The sequence below is a fragment of the Mycteria americana genome, chromosome 16 (assembly GCF_035582795.1).
Source record: "Mycteria americana isolate JAX WOST 10 ecotype Jacksonville Zoo and Gardens chromosome 16, USCA_MyAme_1.0, whole genome shotgun sequence".
NCBI classification, from domain to species: Eukaryota; Metazoa; Chordata; class Aves; order Ciconiiformes; family Ciconiidae; genus Mycteria; species Mycteria americana.
This window is the reverse complement of record NC_134380.1, coordinates 2,159,085-2,172,814: the sequence shown is the minus strand read 5'-3', so window position 1 is coordinate 2,172,814 and position 13,730 is coordinate 2,159,085. Positions and strand designations below refer to the sequence as shown.

The window sequence follows — 13,730 nt, the reverse complement described above, 5'->3', positions numbered from 1 at the left end:
AGCCACAGCGTCCTGTGAGAAGTCATCCCGGTGGCAAGTTGCCCTTAGAGCTGTCTCATCCCTCTTGGAAATGGAGTCTTTTCCCAGTGTGTATTTGTGCATCTTCCACTGTATCCTTTGTGCCCAGCTGCACCCGGCTGATGCAGGTGATGTTCACAGCCCTGGTCTACCCCATCCACCTCCCACCATCTCACTTCAACTGACCCCCTCCTTGGCTCTCTGAAACCCTCCCTGGAGGGCAGAGTGGGAGACCGAGGCGGCTGTGCAGAGGCTGGAGGCCTGGCTGGGAGAACATCTCCTTTCCCAGCATCCAGCCCTGTGCTGCTCCAAGCCAGGAGCAGCCAGAGCTGGCGGTGCTGAGTGTGTGCCCAGCCCAGCTCTGGTTGCGTGCCCACCATCATGGTCTGGAGCAGACTGGGTGCCCATCACACTCTGAAGCTGGTTGGGTGATCATCCTTGTGCTCTGGAGCAGGTTGGTGCCCACCACGCTCTGGAACAGGTTGGGTGCCCATTCTTGTGCTCTGGAGCAGGCTGGGTGCTCACCATTGCATTCTGGAGCTGGCTGGGTGCCCATCATTACGTTCTGGAGCAGGCTGTGTGCCCATCCTTGTGCTCTGGACCAGGCTGGGTATCCATCACACTCTGAAGCAGTTCACATGCTCATTGTGGTGCTCTGGAGCAGGCTGGATGCCCACCATCATGCTTTGGAGCAGGTTGGGTGCCAACCATGCCCTGGAGCAGGTTGGGTGCCCATTCTTGTGCTCTGGAGCAGGTTAGATGCCCACCATTGCACTCTGGAGCAGGGTGAGTGCATGGTTTTCTCACTGCACTTCAGAAGCCATGAGGCAATGCCATGCACTGTTTGCATCATGCATCCCACATGGTCCTGGTGCGTTTTTTCCCTCACTCTTCAATTATGGAGTGGCCCCACCAAGGGCACGAAGGTACAGTACAGTCATCTGCAAGGGGGGATACGAGCTGAGCTCTCGCTGGGGACCTGTTGTGGTGTGAGGGCTCTCTGCACATCTGTCCGCACCTCTGGATGTCTGTCTGTGGGAGGCAGGGGTCAGTGCCACTCCTGGCTCTGGTCTACACACCAATACCCAGGCTACTTGGGGGTACCTTGCTGTGCTGGATAACCCAAGCATGGATCTGCAGCCTTGCTACAATCATCACAGAGATCACGACTTGCGAGGCCACTGGAAACAAGCTGTGTGGGCTGGGGTGGGAGTGTCTCCTTTATAAAAGTGCCAAGGGTGGATCTACACAACCCTAAATGAATTTCCCCAGGGGCATCTGCAGAGTGGCACACGCCTGGTCTCTTTCCTCTCTGGTGGGATCCTTTAAACCCCAACCTGAGCTCCCCGATCCCTCTTTCCTGGGCTGGGTGCTTAGGTTAATGAAATACCCTTTGCCTCTCCCTGCGCCCAGAGGCACCACTGTCCCAGCCAGCTGCTGACATCAGCGCAGCATCTCTAGGACCAGGGGTGGATGCCACTGGCTCCATCAAAGCTGCCTTTACCAAACACCTCTGTCCTAGCCCGGCAGGGCTTTGCCTCTGGCGACAAAGGCATAGCGCTGGTGGAGGCTGTATTTCCCAAGAGGTCTGGCATGCCTGCCTGGTTAACACTGATTTTTAAGTCAATGTTTGCTTTGAGGTCGCTCCCGGCTGCACCCCATTGTAAGCCGGAGCTGTTCCCATGCATTCGCCGAGGGGCTCAGCGCTTCCAGCTGCACAAAGGAGCAGTCACTTAGCATTAGCGGCCGCACAATGCGGCCGTGTCTGCTGCTGGCCAAGCCAGGTCTGTGTTTCGCCAGCAAAAGCCCCTCCGTTGAAAGGCTGGGGAGAGACAAGGCAGCTGTAATGCATTCGAGTGAAGGGGGGGTCTCTTATGGGGCCGGGGGGACCCAGCGCGGGCAGGAGCTGGGGCTGTCCCACGGTCCAGGCAAGGGGCTGACAGAGGTCGTTTTGGCGTGGGATGAGCGGGGGGGCACACGGGGGCAGGATGGGTTATATATTTGCAAGGGCTATGCCATGGTGCAGGGAGGCCCATGGGGGCGACAGCCCCAAAGGGTGGGGTACAGGTTGGGCATGGGCCCCTGTGGGATCAATTATGGGCTGGGAATTACTGGCCTAGATGTGGGGCCCCACAACTTGCAGGTACTCCTGGGCATACTTTGGGGAGACACTGGCGAAGGCGCAAGAGGGAGAAATAGCCCCTGGGACTGTTTTTTTGAGAGGGGCAGGGATTTTCTCGCTAATCCCTGCCGTGGAGGGGTGTCTTGCTGACTCCAGGAGCATCCAGGCTGCGGGGATGGAGCTGGGAGCAGCCCAGCCAGAGAGGGGACACATCCCCTGTGGGACACATGGGGCTGCCAGCACCTCCCCCCATGTCTCCCCAACTCTGGCAGCACTAATCCTATCTGCCTGTACACCTTAACCAGATGAAGCAGCTGCGGGAGAGCTGGATGCTGCGTGGAGCCTCTCAGCTCGGCGAAGGATTTGCTCATCGGCAAGGCAAAGCAGTGCCTGAGCTGCCCCGGCCATGGCGGGGGGACCTGGCAGGGCTCCAGGGCCTTCAGCAGCCCCCAGGACAGGCAGCCACAGGGGAAAGAAGGCTTTGGGCAAAGGAGAAGCTGGGATGGAGTGGGAGACAGCCTGGGGAAGTTGGCACTGGTCTGTGCTGGGTGGCAGCATCCAGATCTGCTTGTGGCTCTGGAGCTGTGAGCATTGCCTGTGAGACGTGGTCTGAGGACTATCAACTCACTGCACCTCAGGAGCTTTGTGGGGCTTGAACTGGCCAAGCCTGGCCACTGCTGGGCTTGGGAAAGGTGACCACAGACCTTCAGCCCTCAGCCTTGCACAGCTCCAGCTGAGGACCCCATGTCACGAGTCTGCTGGCCTCAGCTCTGGCAGGTGCTGGGGTATATCAGATCCCTGCCCAGACTGATGTTTCCCTCCAAAGAGCCACGATTTCATAACCCCACTCAGCTGCCTCCTTCCCTGGCTGGTCCAGGGCAGCGTTTGGGGCAGGACCTGCTATCCGCACATAAGATTTGCTGCTCACACCTACCCGTGGTCCCCATCCAAGTGCTGCGCTGACAACAGCGGCAGCAATATTTCATCCTTGTAACCCAATGGGTTGAATCATGGCTGTGTGGAGCCCTTGAGATGTGGCTTCCGTGAGGCTCTGTGTGCCCCCAGCAAGGACATGGGGAGGGATGGGACTGGGGGAATGCAGGGAGGGATGGGGCTGGAGGACATGTAAGGAGGTGTGGGACTGGGGTGGATGTGTTTGGGGAGGTTGTAGGGCTGGGTCTGGGGGAGATGTGGGAGGCCATGCAGGGAAGGATGGGGCTGGGAGAGGTATAGGGAAAAATGGGGCTGGTAGGGATGTGGGGTGGATTGGAACTCGAAGGGATGTTGGGAGAGATGGGACTGGAAGGGATGTGGGTTGCATGGGCCTGGGGGGGACAGGACTGAGGGTGATGCAGGGAGTGCAAGTCTGTGAAGGACGTGGCAGGGCAATGCTGTGGGAGGTGTACGGAGAGGCAAGGGTCTAGGAGGACTTTGGGGAGTGGGGTCCATGGGCAACAGCTCTGGGGGGGATGGCAGAGCAATGGCTCTGAGATGGGACGACTGGCCCAGGCAGAGCCCCTCAGTGCTCCCTGCCCAGCCCCCCGCAGCAAGGCTTTGCAGATGGGGACACCCCATGGCTCTGCCCTGGGGCAGGGGTCCCAATGGCTCTGTGCTGCCGTGTCCCCCAGCTGCTGGCAGTATCGGCAGCGGGGCCAGCCGAGACTCAGCTTGCCCAGCACGCGCCATGTCCTGGCAGCCTGCCGGGATGATGCAACAGCCGAGAAAGCAAAGTCACTCGGTGCCACACCACCGCTCTGCGGCATGGCCGGGGGGACACTCCCCCCCCAGGATTAAGTGGGCCTGGATGAAGCCGAGCGCGGCGTACGGCCACGGCTCCTTCCCTTGCAATGCCTGCAGCAGCCTGGGGCTGATTTTCGGGGAGGTGGGAGGTTGGGGGCTGACCGCTCGACCTACAGCCATGTGTCACTGATACCCAGCGCTCTCCTGGGATGTGTCCAGATGGCCCAGTGGGATTGCTACCCAGACAGCCCAGGCAAAGGCAGGTCAGGTGAAAGCTTGAGGACAAGGAGCTTCATTAAGGCAGTGGCTGCCACCAGCTGGCAGCCACATCCCACCGCCCACTGGGAGATGAAGGACTCCCATGCTCCGTGGGTCAGCCCCGGGCAAGACCTCGATGCGGGGACCACGCTGCCTGGCCAGAGGGATGGCAGGATCCAGGGCCAGGGGAAGGGCTGACACTTAACAGGATATTTCTTCTAGCATGAAGGCAGCAAAACCCTCTGTTGTACTCAACAACGGGTTCACTTCATTTACCCTCCCTTTATCCTGCACCCAAAGTCCCCCTCCGAGCTGGCTGTATCCATCCATATGGAGAGTTTTTTCAATATATATACCTATTTTTATTGACTAATCTGAGTGCCAACTCCAGCACCTGGGCAATATTTGCCATATCGCTTCCTTCAACAGACTTTGCCAGCGATTCCTAAAATACTTGTTTGCAACTCCACTTGCCTGTCAAAAGCAGAGCCACCCTGAAACGCTGATTTTCTTGATTATTGCCCATGCATGGGGTGCAACGGTGACCCCTTAGGCACCCTGGATCTACTTGTGCCCATTTTCCTGGGGATCCCTAATGACGGACATGGAGGGCCCAGGACACACGGGAAACTGCTGTGACAGCAGCCACGGCCCCAATGCCGGCTTGGGAGCCTGTCTCTGTGCTGGACCCATCATCCCCCCAGGATGTGGAAGGGGACACCCAGGCACCACATGCCCTGTCCCCCGTGGGACACCGTGGCTTGGGGGGCTGTCAGGGTCCTTGTGTGTTTTCCAGCCAACCCCAGCTGGAAGGGAGGGCTGGGGTTATCCTTCCATTATTTGACTACGGGGACTGCAGACCCCAGAGGATGGCGGGACAGGGAGGACAGCCCTCCTGCCTCAAGCCAGCATGTCTGGGCAGATGCACTTTGTGCCAAGCATTCTCCTCTCGATAACCCACTTGGGTTTCTCTGGTCAGTGACCCACCGAGCGGTCCCATGTGGTGGAGCAGCTCTGCCTGCAAACTCTCTGCTCACAGCACCACACCACTGTGTGGTTGTAAGTTCCTGGAAAAATCATTAAATGAACCCAGATCAAGTATTCAGTGGTCCTTTTACTGAGCCTTTCCTTTCCATGCTGCTCCAGGCCATGTGTTGTTGCAGGGCTAGAAGCCGACCTGCCCTTGTTCCGTTAAAGACAGCAACCCCTCTGCAATCTCAGCCCTCCAGGAGCCGGGTGTTGGAGGAAAAACCCAAACTGCAACACAACCTGGCAGCCAAAACCACAGGGAACATCCCATTTTGGTAAAGGGCCCCAAATCCCTAACCCCAGCAGCCTTTTCTGCTAATGTTGCAGGGTTTCTGTGCTGTGTCCCCCAGAATAAGGTCTGAGGGAGCTGCCTGGTAAAAAGGTAGCCAGAGGTGATGGTGTAAAAGAGCCAGGCAATGCCCTCTGCTGCAGGGGCTGCTGGTGATAAAATGTCCGTGGGGGTGGCATGGCTCATGGCACGGCAGAGATGGGTCACAGGGACCATGGTGGGTCTACGTCGGGTTTATGTGCTTCCCCTGAAGGGCTGGTGTGGGCACCGGGGTGGGGAGACAAGCAAGGGGACAATCTGCCGTCGTTTGGCCACATTTAATACTACCATTAAATTTTATGATGGATCCCTCTGCTTATGATGGAGCAGTGCTTTGATACACTGCTCCCCATCCTGGCCCTGTCCCCAGTTCTGCTAAGCTGCCAGGCTGGCAGGACCCCAAAGCGAGCCCCGGGTGAGTGCAGCACCAGCAGCCTGGGGCTCTGCACAGGCAAGAGGGCAGCTGCCCGCCCCGGCTGCCACTGCTGAATAGACGCCTTCTTCTCCCCTGAGCATCTGCCCGCTCGCTTCAAAGCTGTATTGTTTCTCCATTACGCTCATGATGCCGTGGATTACCACTGTTGCAACTCCCCCCCACTGTCAGCCAGCATCCCGGAGGGGTCGGGGTGGGATGTGAGCTGGGACCAGGGCCAGGGAGATGGGGAGTCCTGTGGGGAGACAGCCCTGGGCCAGGGGAGGGGGAATGTGAGCCGAATCTTGCCACCACATCCAGGGAGGTTCATGCAGCCCTGGTCTTGCTCATCATCTCAGGCAATTGCATTTGGGCTGCCCCCAGACTCACTCGAGGCAGCTCCTGCAGTGAGCTGATGCCCTGCTTGGTGGAAGGAATCTTTGGGGGGGAAAAAGCATTGAAGGAGCCCCTGGAGACTGCAGTTACCCTCCCAAGCGTGGGAAAACCCCATGCACCATGGGGCTGTGTGGCTCTGCATGGACTGAATGGGACAAATCCCCAACTTTTGGTGTCAGAGTAAGGCTCCAAGGGCTCACGCCAGGCTCAGCATCACTCCTGGGAGGGTTTGTTGCCAGCAGCAGGGAGGCATGGGCAGATCGGAGCTGTGATGCCCAGGTACCATGCAGGTCCCTTCGCAAAGCCCAGAGCATCTGGTGGGAAAACAGAGATCAGAGAGGGGATTGAGGACATAGCCAGTTGTTCCCGGGTGTTTGATAAGCATTCGTCACGTTAAATGACTGGACCTAAATTTCTGATCGTCAGGAGGATAAGCACATCCCATCCATCCTGGTGGGGAAGAGGCAGCATCCCAGCTAGTGGGGACCACCAGCTCCAGACCGTGGCAGCTCTGCAGAGGCAGGCTCAGGGCTTTTTTTTTCAGTGCACCCTGGACTTTTTTTTTTAGGGTGGCCAAAGCACATCCTAGAGCACCACCTCCTGGGCACGGCAAAAAGCACTGAGGAGAAAGCTGAAGGAAGAGCTTCTGCTAGGTGTTTTGGGCCATCTTGGCTAAATCAGCATCTTGATGGTGGGCCTCCATCCTGCCAGGTGCCTGACAGGCAGGATGGAGACACCCAGAAGGAAAAGACACTGATTTTCCCACTCTGAATTCAAGCAAAGCAAGCATGGGTGTCCATCTTTTCCAGCTATGTGAATTTATTTTGACAGTGTGGGATTGGATGTAACTCAGATCGGCCAGGACTCTTGGACCCTCCACCAGCATGGTGCAGCCCTGGAAAAGTAATTTTGCTTCACTAAGCTTCTTCCCCAGCCAGGAATATCTCCCCGGACTAATGTCAAACACGGATTTACTTTTTCCGCCCCTTCCCTTCACCTCGTTCACCCTTCCCTTCACCCTTCCCTTCACCTTCCCACTGATGCCAACTACTCACCCTGCTGAAGCTGGGGCTGGGAAGAGGTGGGAGGAGAATGGGTTGAGCAGAAACTCCTATAAAGCCTCAGATTTGCAGGCTGAGCACTCCTAAGGGAAAACCTGGGGGAGTTTGGGAGGATTGGCCATGCTCTGGGAGGGATAGGGCAGGTGCACTGGCCCCAGGGTGATGGGGAAAAGGTGCAAACGGTGTAACGAGTCCAGCATGGAAAGGAGCTGGAGGAGAGGCAGGAGGGGCAGCATCCCCACTGCACTGCAACCAGACCTGCCCTGCAGCTTCACCAGGGACACGCAGAGACCACTGCACTGGGACGCCGGCCATCACAGCCACCATTTCGCAGACCACTCATGGCACTGAGAGAGGACAATATAGACATAGGCACAGTGATCCCTCCTGCAGCTTTTGGCAATCGCTTGTTTACAGACTTCCCAAGCCAGAGACTTCACCCAGCCCAGCCTTTCCAGCAGCCACCGGCCCCGCGGATGGGTTGTGGCTGCATGGCAAAGCTCCCCATGTGCATCTTGCCATCAAGAATAAATCTAGGATTTTTCTCACCAGGATCCTGGCCCCAGCTGAGTGAAGGGATGGGAGACACATCTCTCCTCATTGGAAATGTCCCTGCTTCATCTGTTACGATTTGGAGAAGTGCAGCATGGATTTGATATGGAAATATTGAGACCTGTAGTGAATATTTGCCTGGCACTAGGCTGACATATCTATCTATCTTCTGGCTTTAAATGTGCTTTGAAAATAAGCACTTTCACATAACTACATATAATAACATCTTCCCTCCTCCCCACCTGGTTGCTGAGAGTAGAAAGTTTGCATAATGCTGGGGAAGACAAGGGCTGTCTCTGTAGCATCCTCTTGTCCTTGCAGAAGGCTGCAAAGCTCTGCCCAAAAGCCATCATGGCTGCAGGGAAGGGACACCAGCCACCCTGACCCTGCAGCGAGGGCTGTGTCCTCTTCTGGGTCAGAAATGTCCCTTGTTGACTGGAAGCCACTGACCCCAGAGCAGAGAAGGTCTCAGCTGTGGTCCCTGGAGAGAAGGTGAGCCTGGTGCCACCTTCTTACTTGGATAAAAGGATCTTGGAGCCCTTGGCCCTGCATTGGGTTTGAGGGGGGCTGAAACACTGGCCATGAGCTTCACTTCTTAAAGCCTGAGAAAAAAATACAGGCAGCATTTAGGGACTCGCTTTGCCCCTGAACCTGGTTTCTTGTCCTTCAGGCACCAGCAGACTCAATCCTGTCACTCAGGAAAGATGCTGCCACACATGAAACTGGGGCAAAGGCACTGAGAAAAGCCATGCCCGGGAAAGAACGAAACTGCTGACAGAGCTGGGGCTGTGATATGCCAAAATCCCTTTGATTTTGGCGTGGTCAAAGCAGCAAAGGGAGGCAGACTCGTTTTTCCAGTGCCTATGTATAGAGCCATGAGCTCATAGTTTCCGACTGTGGAGAGCATTCAAAGTATGGGAAACAGGAATTTCCACCCCGCCTTGGTGCCAGCAGAAAGCAAACTGAAGCTGGGGAGATGCTCAGCTGCCCCAAATCTGCTCTCACTGGCCCAGATCACTTGTCCAGCAGTGGAGATCTTGGTGGGTGCAAGCAGACCTGGCACCTCCATCAGCTTCAAAGAAGGGCCAGGGGATGCGGACGTTTACCCCAGGGGTAACTGTACAACCTCAGCCCTGGCACAATCTGTCTGGAGAGGTTTAAGCCTCAGTTTCTGACCATCCCAAGAAAACTGGGGTAGTGAGTGGAGTGGCTTGGTCCCTGATCCTAAGCAGAGGTGTGGAAGGTGTTGATGTGCTCCAGGTCTCCTTCCAGCTAGGGACAGGGCTTCATGGCTCAAGAGGTTCCCCCTGGGGCACAAGCCTCCCATCATGGGTGCTCTCTGCAGAGGGCAGAGGCATTTTGGCAGCTGCCCCAGTGCACAGGGCATCATGGCAGGGCTGCACCTACCCTTCTCCTTCCAGAAACCAGCCCCATGTTGTAACCACTGCGACCGCTGCGCCCAGGAGCAACTGATACTGCTGCCCACGCCTGCAGCCCTGTGCCCTGCCGTGGCACCCGGCTGCATGAAATCACCCCTCCTGCCCACGAAGGGACTCCAGGGCCCATCTCATTGGGTTTTGGATGCCAAGGGTGCATCTCCTCTTCTGCCTGCCCCATAGACCCTGCAGAGCCCTGGTACCTTCTTGAAGCTGGAGGAGCACAGGGCTGGGAATGCTTCTGCAGAGCATCTCTCTGCCCCAAGGCAAGACCCCCCCATATGTCCAGGTTTCTCCTGAAGGCTTTCCATGATGAAGACCCCAGGCCCTCTGGGGCATTCAGGCCCCTTGACGGTGCAAATCCAGGTCCTGTGGGTGAACTGCCACAGCCAGAGCTGGGGAAGGCGTGCAGGTAGGGTGCCTTAGGGTCACTGCGTCTGCTCTAGGGACCTCCTCTGAATGTGGCGAGTGGTGCTCAGATCCCTGCAGAGCCACTCAGCAAGCCTGAGTGTGGGCTGGCAGCCTGAGGGGTGGCAGGGGTGGCTGGAAAGAGTTGAGATGGCGGCAGGAGTGATCCACCCTGCCGGCAGTTTTTGGAAGGCTTTGCAGGGAAGATGCCTCTCGGCTTCTTGCCTGGGGGTCGATGGAGGGATGAGCAGCACCCTTGGACATGGGTAAGGCCACAGGGAACCTTCTCTATGTGGGTTTCCAGCCCGCACGTGGCCAAATGGTGACTCATGAGCCACCCACAGCTGCTGAGATGACCAAGCATGGGGCTCCTGCCTGCCCTGAACCCGAAGGGCTCCTGCCGCTGCCTGGACCACGGTTCCCAGAGATGCTGGAAACCCCCCAGGGCAGGTGCAAAGTGGTGGTGTCCCCCTGTGCCTCCTCAGCTGTGAGTTTGTCAGGCCATGCACTGCCACACCAGGGCTCTGATGAACGTCCAGAGATGTAGGATGGGGATTGCAGGGCTGGGGGGATGAGCATTTGGGGAATGAGGAGGGGAGGGGTAAAGATGCGGCCAGGATGAAGGATGGGGAGTGGTGGTGGGTGAAGGTAAGAAGTGTTTGGCAGGAGCCCAGCCCTGGCGCAGGATGCTGCAGCTCACCCTGCTTTGCATCAGCAGAGGGTTTTGGGGTCCCAGCATCCCCTTTAGTGCCTGTTTCATTGGGGTTTGAGCCCAGGGATGAGCCCAGCTACAGCTTCCCATCACATGAGGGAAAGCAGGCAGGACAGTGCCTCCTGTCCCTGCCCTCAGACGCCTGACGCCGGCTCCTCGCCCACTCCCTGGCCAACCAGGTGAATATCAGGCCTTTAAAACCCAAACGAGTTCCTCCGCATTCAATCCCCGGGAGCTGTCCCTGTCTCTGCTCCAGCTTTTGCGCAACGCACCTGCATGAAACACACGGCCAACACCTCTGTGTTATATAGGTGTCCTGGTCCTCTCCCCAGCTGGTGCTTGGTGCTGAGGCTGGGGCACGGCCAGCCCCGCTTCTGGGGACAGAGGTGGAGGGGCTCCTGCCCTGGTGCCCTGCAGCAGGTAAGGGGGTTTTGGGACATGGAGGAGCAGGTGCATGGGGATAGGGTCTCTTTCTGCAGTGCTTTGGGGGAACATCAAGTCCCTGATCCCTCCAAAACCAGAGCAGGAGCCTGGGTCTTTCTTCTATTGCATGGGGAGGGGATGGTTCGTTGTGTTCTTGTGGCCATCCCGGTGCAGGGGGTGGCTCCCATGCAAGAGGAGGGCAGCCAGGGAGGAGATGGCAAAACCTCCAGAAACAGCTGTGAGGATGCCCACGGGCACAGTCATGTGTGAGAAAAGGGGTGCAGGTTGGGTTGGGTCTGAAAATGCTACAAGGTCTGGAAAAGCCTGCAGTTTTTATGAACCTTCAGTTCCTGACTAGTCCAAGAGAAGGGAGCTGGGCTGAATATCCCTCCTCCCCTCTCCCTTCTTCCCTGTTCCCTCTCCCCTCTCCCCTTTCCCCTTCTCCTCTCTTCTCCCTTCTCCCCTCTCCTCTTTACCTTCTCCCCTCTTCCCTCTCCCCTCTCCCTTCCCTGAAGCCACCACTGAATTCTCCCTGTCCTGGGAGATACACAGGAGAGCTTCAGACCCAGCCCAGACACAGGTCTGGGGATCACAGCGGTCCCGCACACCCCCTCGCACCCCGGGTCAGGGTGGGGGCCAGGCAAGCCGGCTGGGCTCTGCCCTACCCGCTCTGACTAACAGGAGACGCCAGTCTCCAGGGCTTGCTGCCCGCACTGTGCTCCAGCGCGAGTGAGGAGCACAGCCTGGAGATGGCGGTGGCCTGGCCACCAGCCTGGGACATCCTCCAGCAGCCTGGAAGGAGCCTGGTGCGGCCGCTCGCTGCCTGCCCTGCGTATGGAACACTCCCTCTCCATCCCCGTGGGGTCCTGTGCTCCCATCTGCCCCCCGACCTGGCCTTCCCCTCCTCCTCCTGGCCCCTCTGCATCCTCTAGGATGGGAGCATCTCCCTTTCCTTGGCAGGTTTCTTTGTGGGATGGGAGTTCCCACCCCCTGCGTACCTGGAGCTGGCAGCAGAGCACGGAGGCACTTGTGACACGAGCTGAACCTGCTTTATCTGTACCGGGCGCTGAGCAGGTAGACAGAGCTACATCCAGGGTCTCATGCCTTTTTCTATGTGATTTTGCAGCCAGAGATCGTTGCCCCGCTGGCTCTGGAGCTGAGGTCCTCCCATCACCTCTCACTTGCCCCAAGGGCCACACTGAGAGGCTTAATGCTCCCGAAACACCCTGCCTTGTTGAGACCATGCCTAGTAGCCCTTCACTGTATCTGTTAGGGGTAAGAAGGAAAAGGCAAAAGACCAGGGAGGAGGAAGAGAGACGAAGAGATGGACCATGCTAATCATTGCAACCGAGACCCTTATTAACCCATGGCTCCTCTTCCTCACAGCTGGGGAGCACCTGTGGCTGACAGAGCAGGGATGTCTGAGACCTCGTCCAGCAAGGAGGGTCCCCCGGCCGAGTGCCCCGTGTGCTACGAGAAGTTTCACCCGCTGGAGGCCACGCACCGCAAGCTCAGCTGCGGGCACACCTTCTGCCACGACTGCCTGGTGAAGTGCTTGCTCTCTGCCAAGCTCGATGGTCAGGTCCAGAGCAGCATCATCTGCCCTGTCTGCCGCTATGTGACTTTCCTAAGCAAGAAGAAGGCTCTATGGCAGCCCAAGGCAGGCACCAACCCCCGGACACTGGAGATGCCTCTGTCACCTTCGTCCTTGTCCCATCTGACCAAAATGGAGGCCAGCAACACCTTGGTGGTGCCTAGCCATTTTGTGATGCCAGTGCAGAGCTTTGATCGGTGCTGCAGCATGGAGAACAGCCCCATGGACTCGCAGGGGGTCCCAGGAGAGCTGGCGCGGGAAGCCCACATCTTTGTCATCAGCGACCATGGGATGCCACTGGTGGACGCAGACTGTGGCTCCATGGGGAGGAGAAGCAGAGCGGAAACACAGAGCTCAGTGTCATCCAGCTCGGCCCTGGGGGTGAAATGCTGCCAGTCACCCATTGCCCTTGCTGTCCTCCTCATCTTGACTGTGGCCATGCTGGCGGCTGTGCTCCCTTGGCTGCTGCTGGTGAAAAGGGACTCGTAGTGGGGATGGGATCAGCTCAGATACTGGAGAGGTGTCACTGATGCTGGCACAGAGCTAGGGCTGGGACCTCTCTCGAAAGATCCCATGAGAAATTCCAGAAGCAGCTCCAGGTGAAGCTCTCTCATCTGGCCAGGGACTGAATGGACTTTCAGACATTTCTGCAGTTCTCCAGGAGCTCACAGTGTCACTGCTGGCATTTTCTGCCTCTTTTGGTTAAAACATGGCAGGTCAAACCCTGCTAGTGGGTTCCTCCAGTGTCTTAGCAGAGAGGGTGGTTGCTCTTCCCACACCCTGTGACAGTGTGTGCAGGGAGCGGTGGGGACGTGCTGGTCCCTCCCCTCCATACCAGCTCCTGGGGGACTGTGACCGTAGCACCCAGGAACCCAGAGCCCGGGGACAGCCAAAGGCTCTGTGAATCAGAGGGTCATGCTGCCAGGCTGTGGGGCTTTTGGAGGTCCCCAGGCTCCTGGCTGGCTGTCAAGGTCATCGGCGTATGTGGTGCAGCCACCCCGGAGCAGAAACTCATGGCTTTCTGTCCCAAAGATGTGAGCCCTTAGCTACTGGACAACAAAGGCAGTGAAACCGGAGGATGGAAAGAGCAATCCTGGCCTCCACGAGCTCACCTTACTCTCCGTCAGCCAACACTCCCCTCCCTGTGGAGTGATGGGGTAGGAAGGGACGCCAGCTCATCCTGCAGGCAGTCCCAGCCTTGCCCTCCCTCACCTCTCTCTCTCTGAGCTCCCCAGGGTTGC

At 57.8% G+C, this 13,730-nt stretch overlaps 1 protein-coding gene across 1 annotated transcript; it reads left to right on the top strand.

Moving 5' to 3' along the window:
- Positions 1-12,312: 12,312 nt before the first annotated feature.
- On the top strand, positions 12,313-12,978 carry RNF222 (ring finger protein 222). Its single transcript, XM_075519185.1, has one exon. It carries the CDS (start codon positions 12,313-12,315, stop codon positions 12,976-12,978), a length of 666 nt encoding a protein of 221 aa, XP_075375300.1.
- The last annotated feature ends 752 nt before the right edge of the window (positions 12,979-13,730 follow it).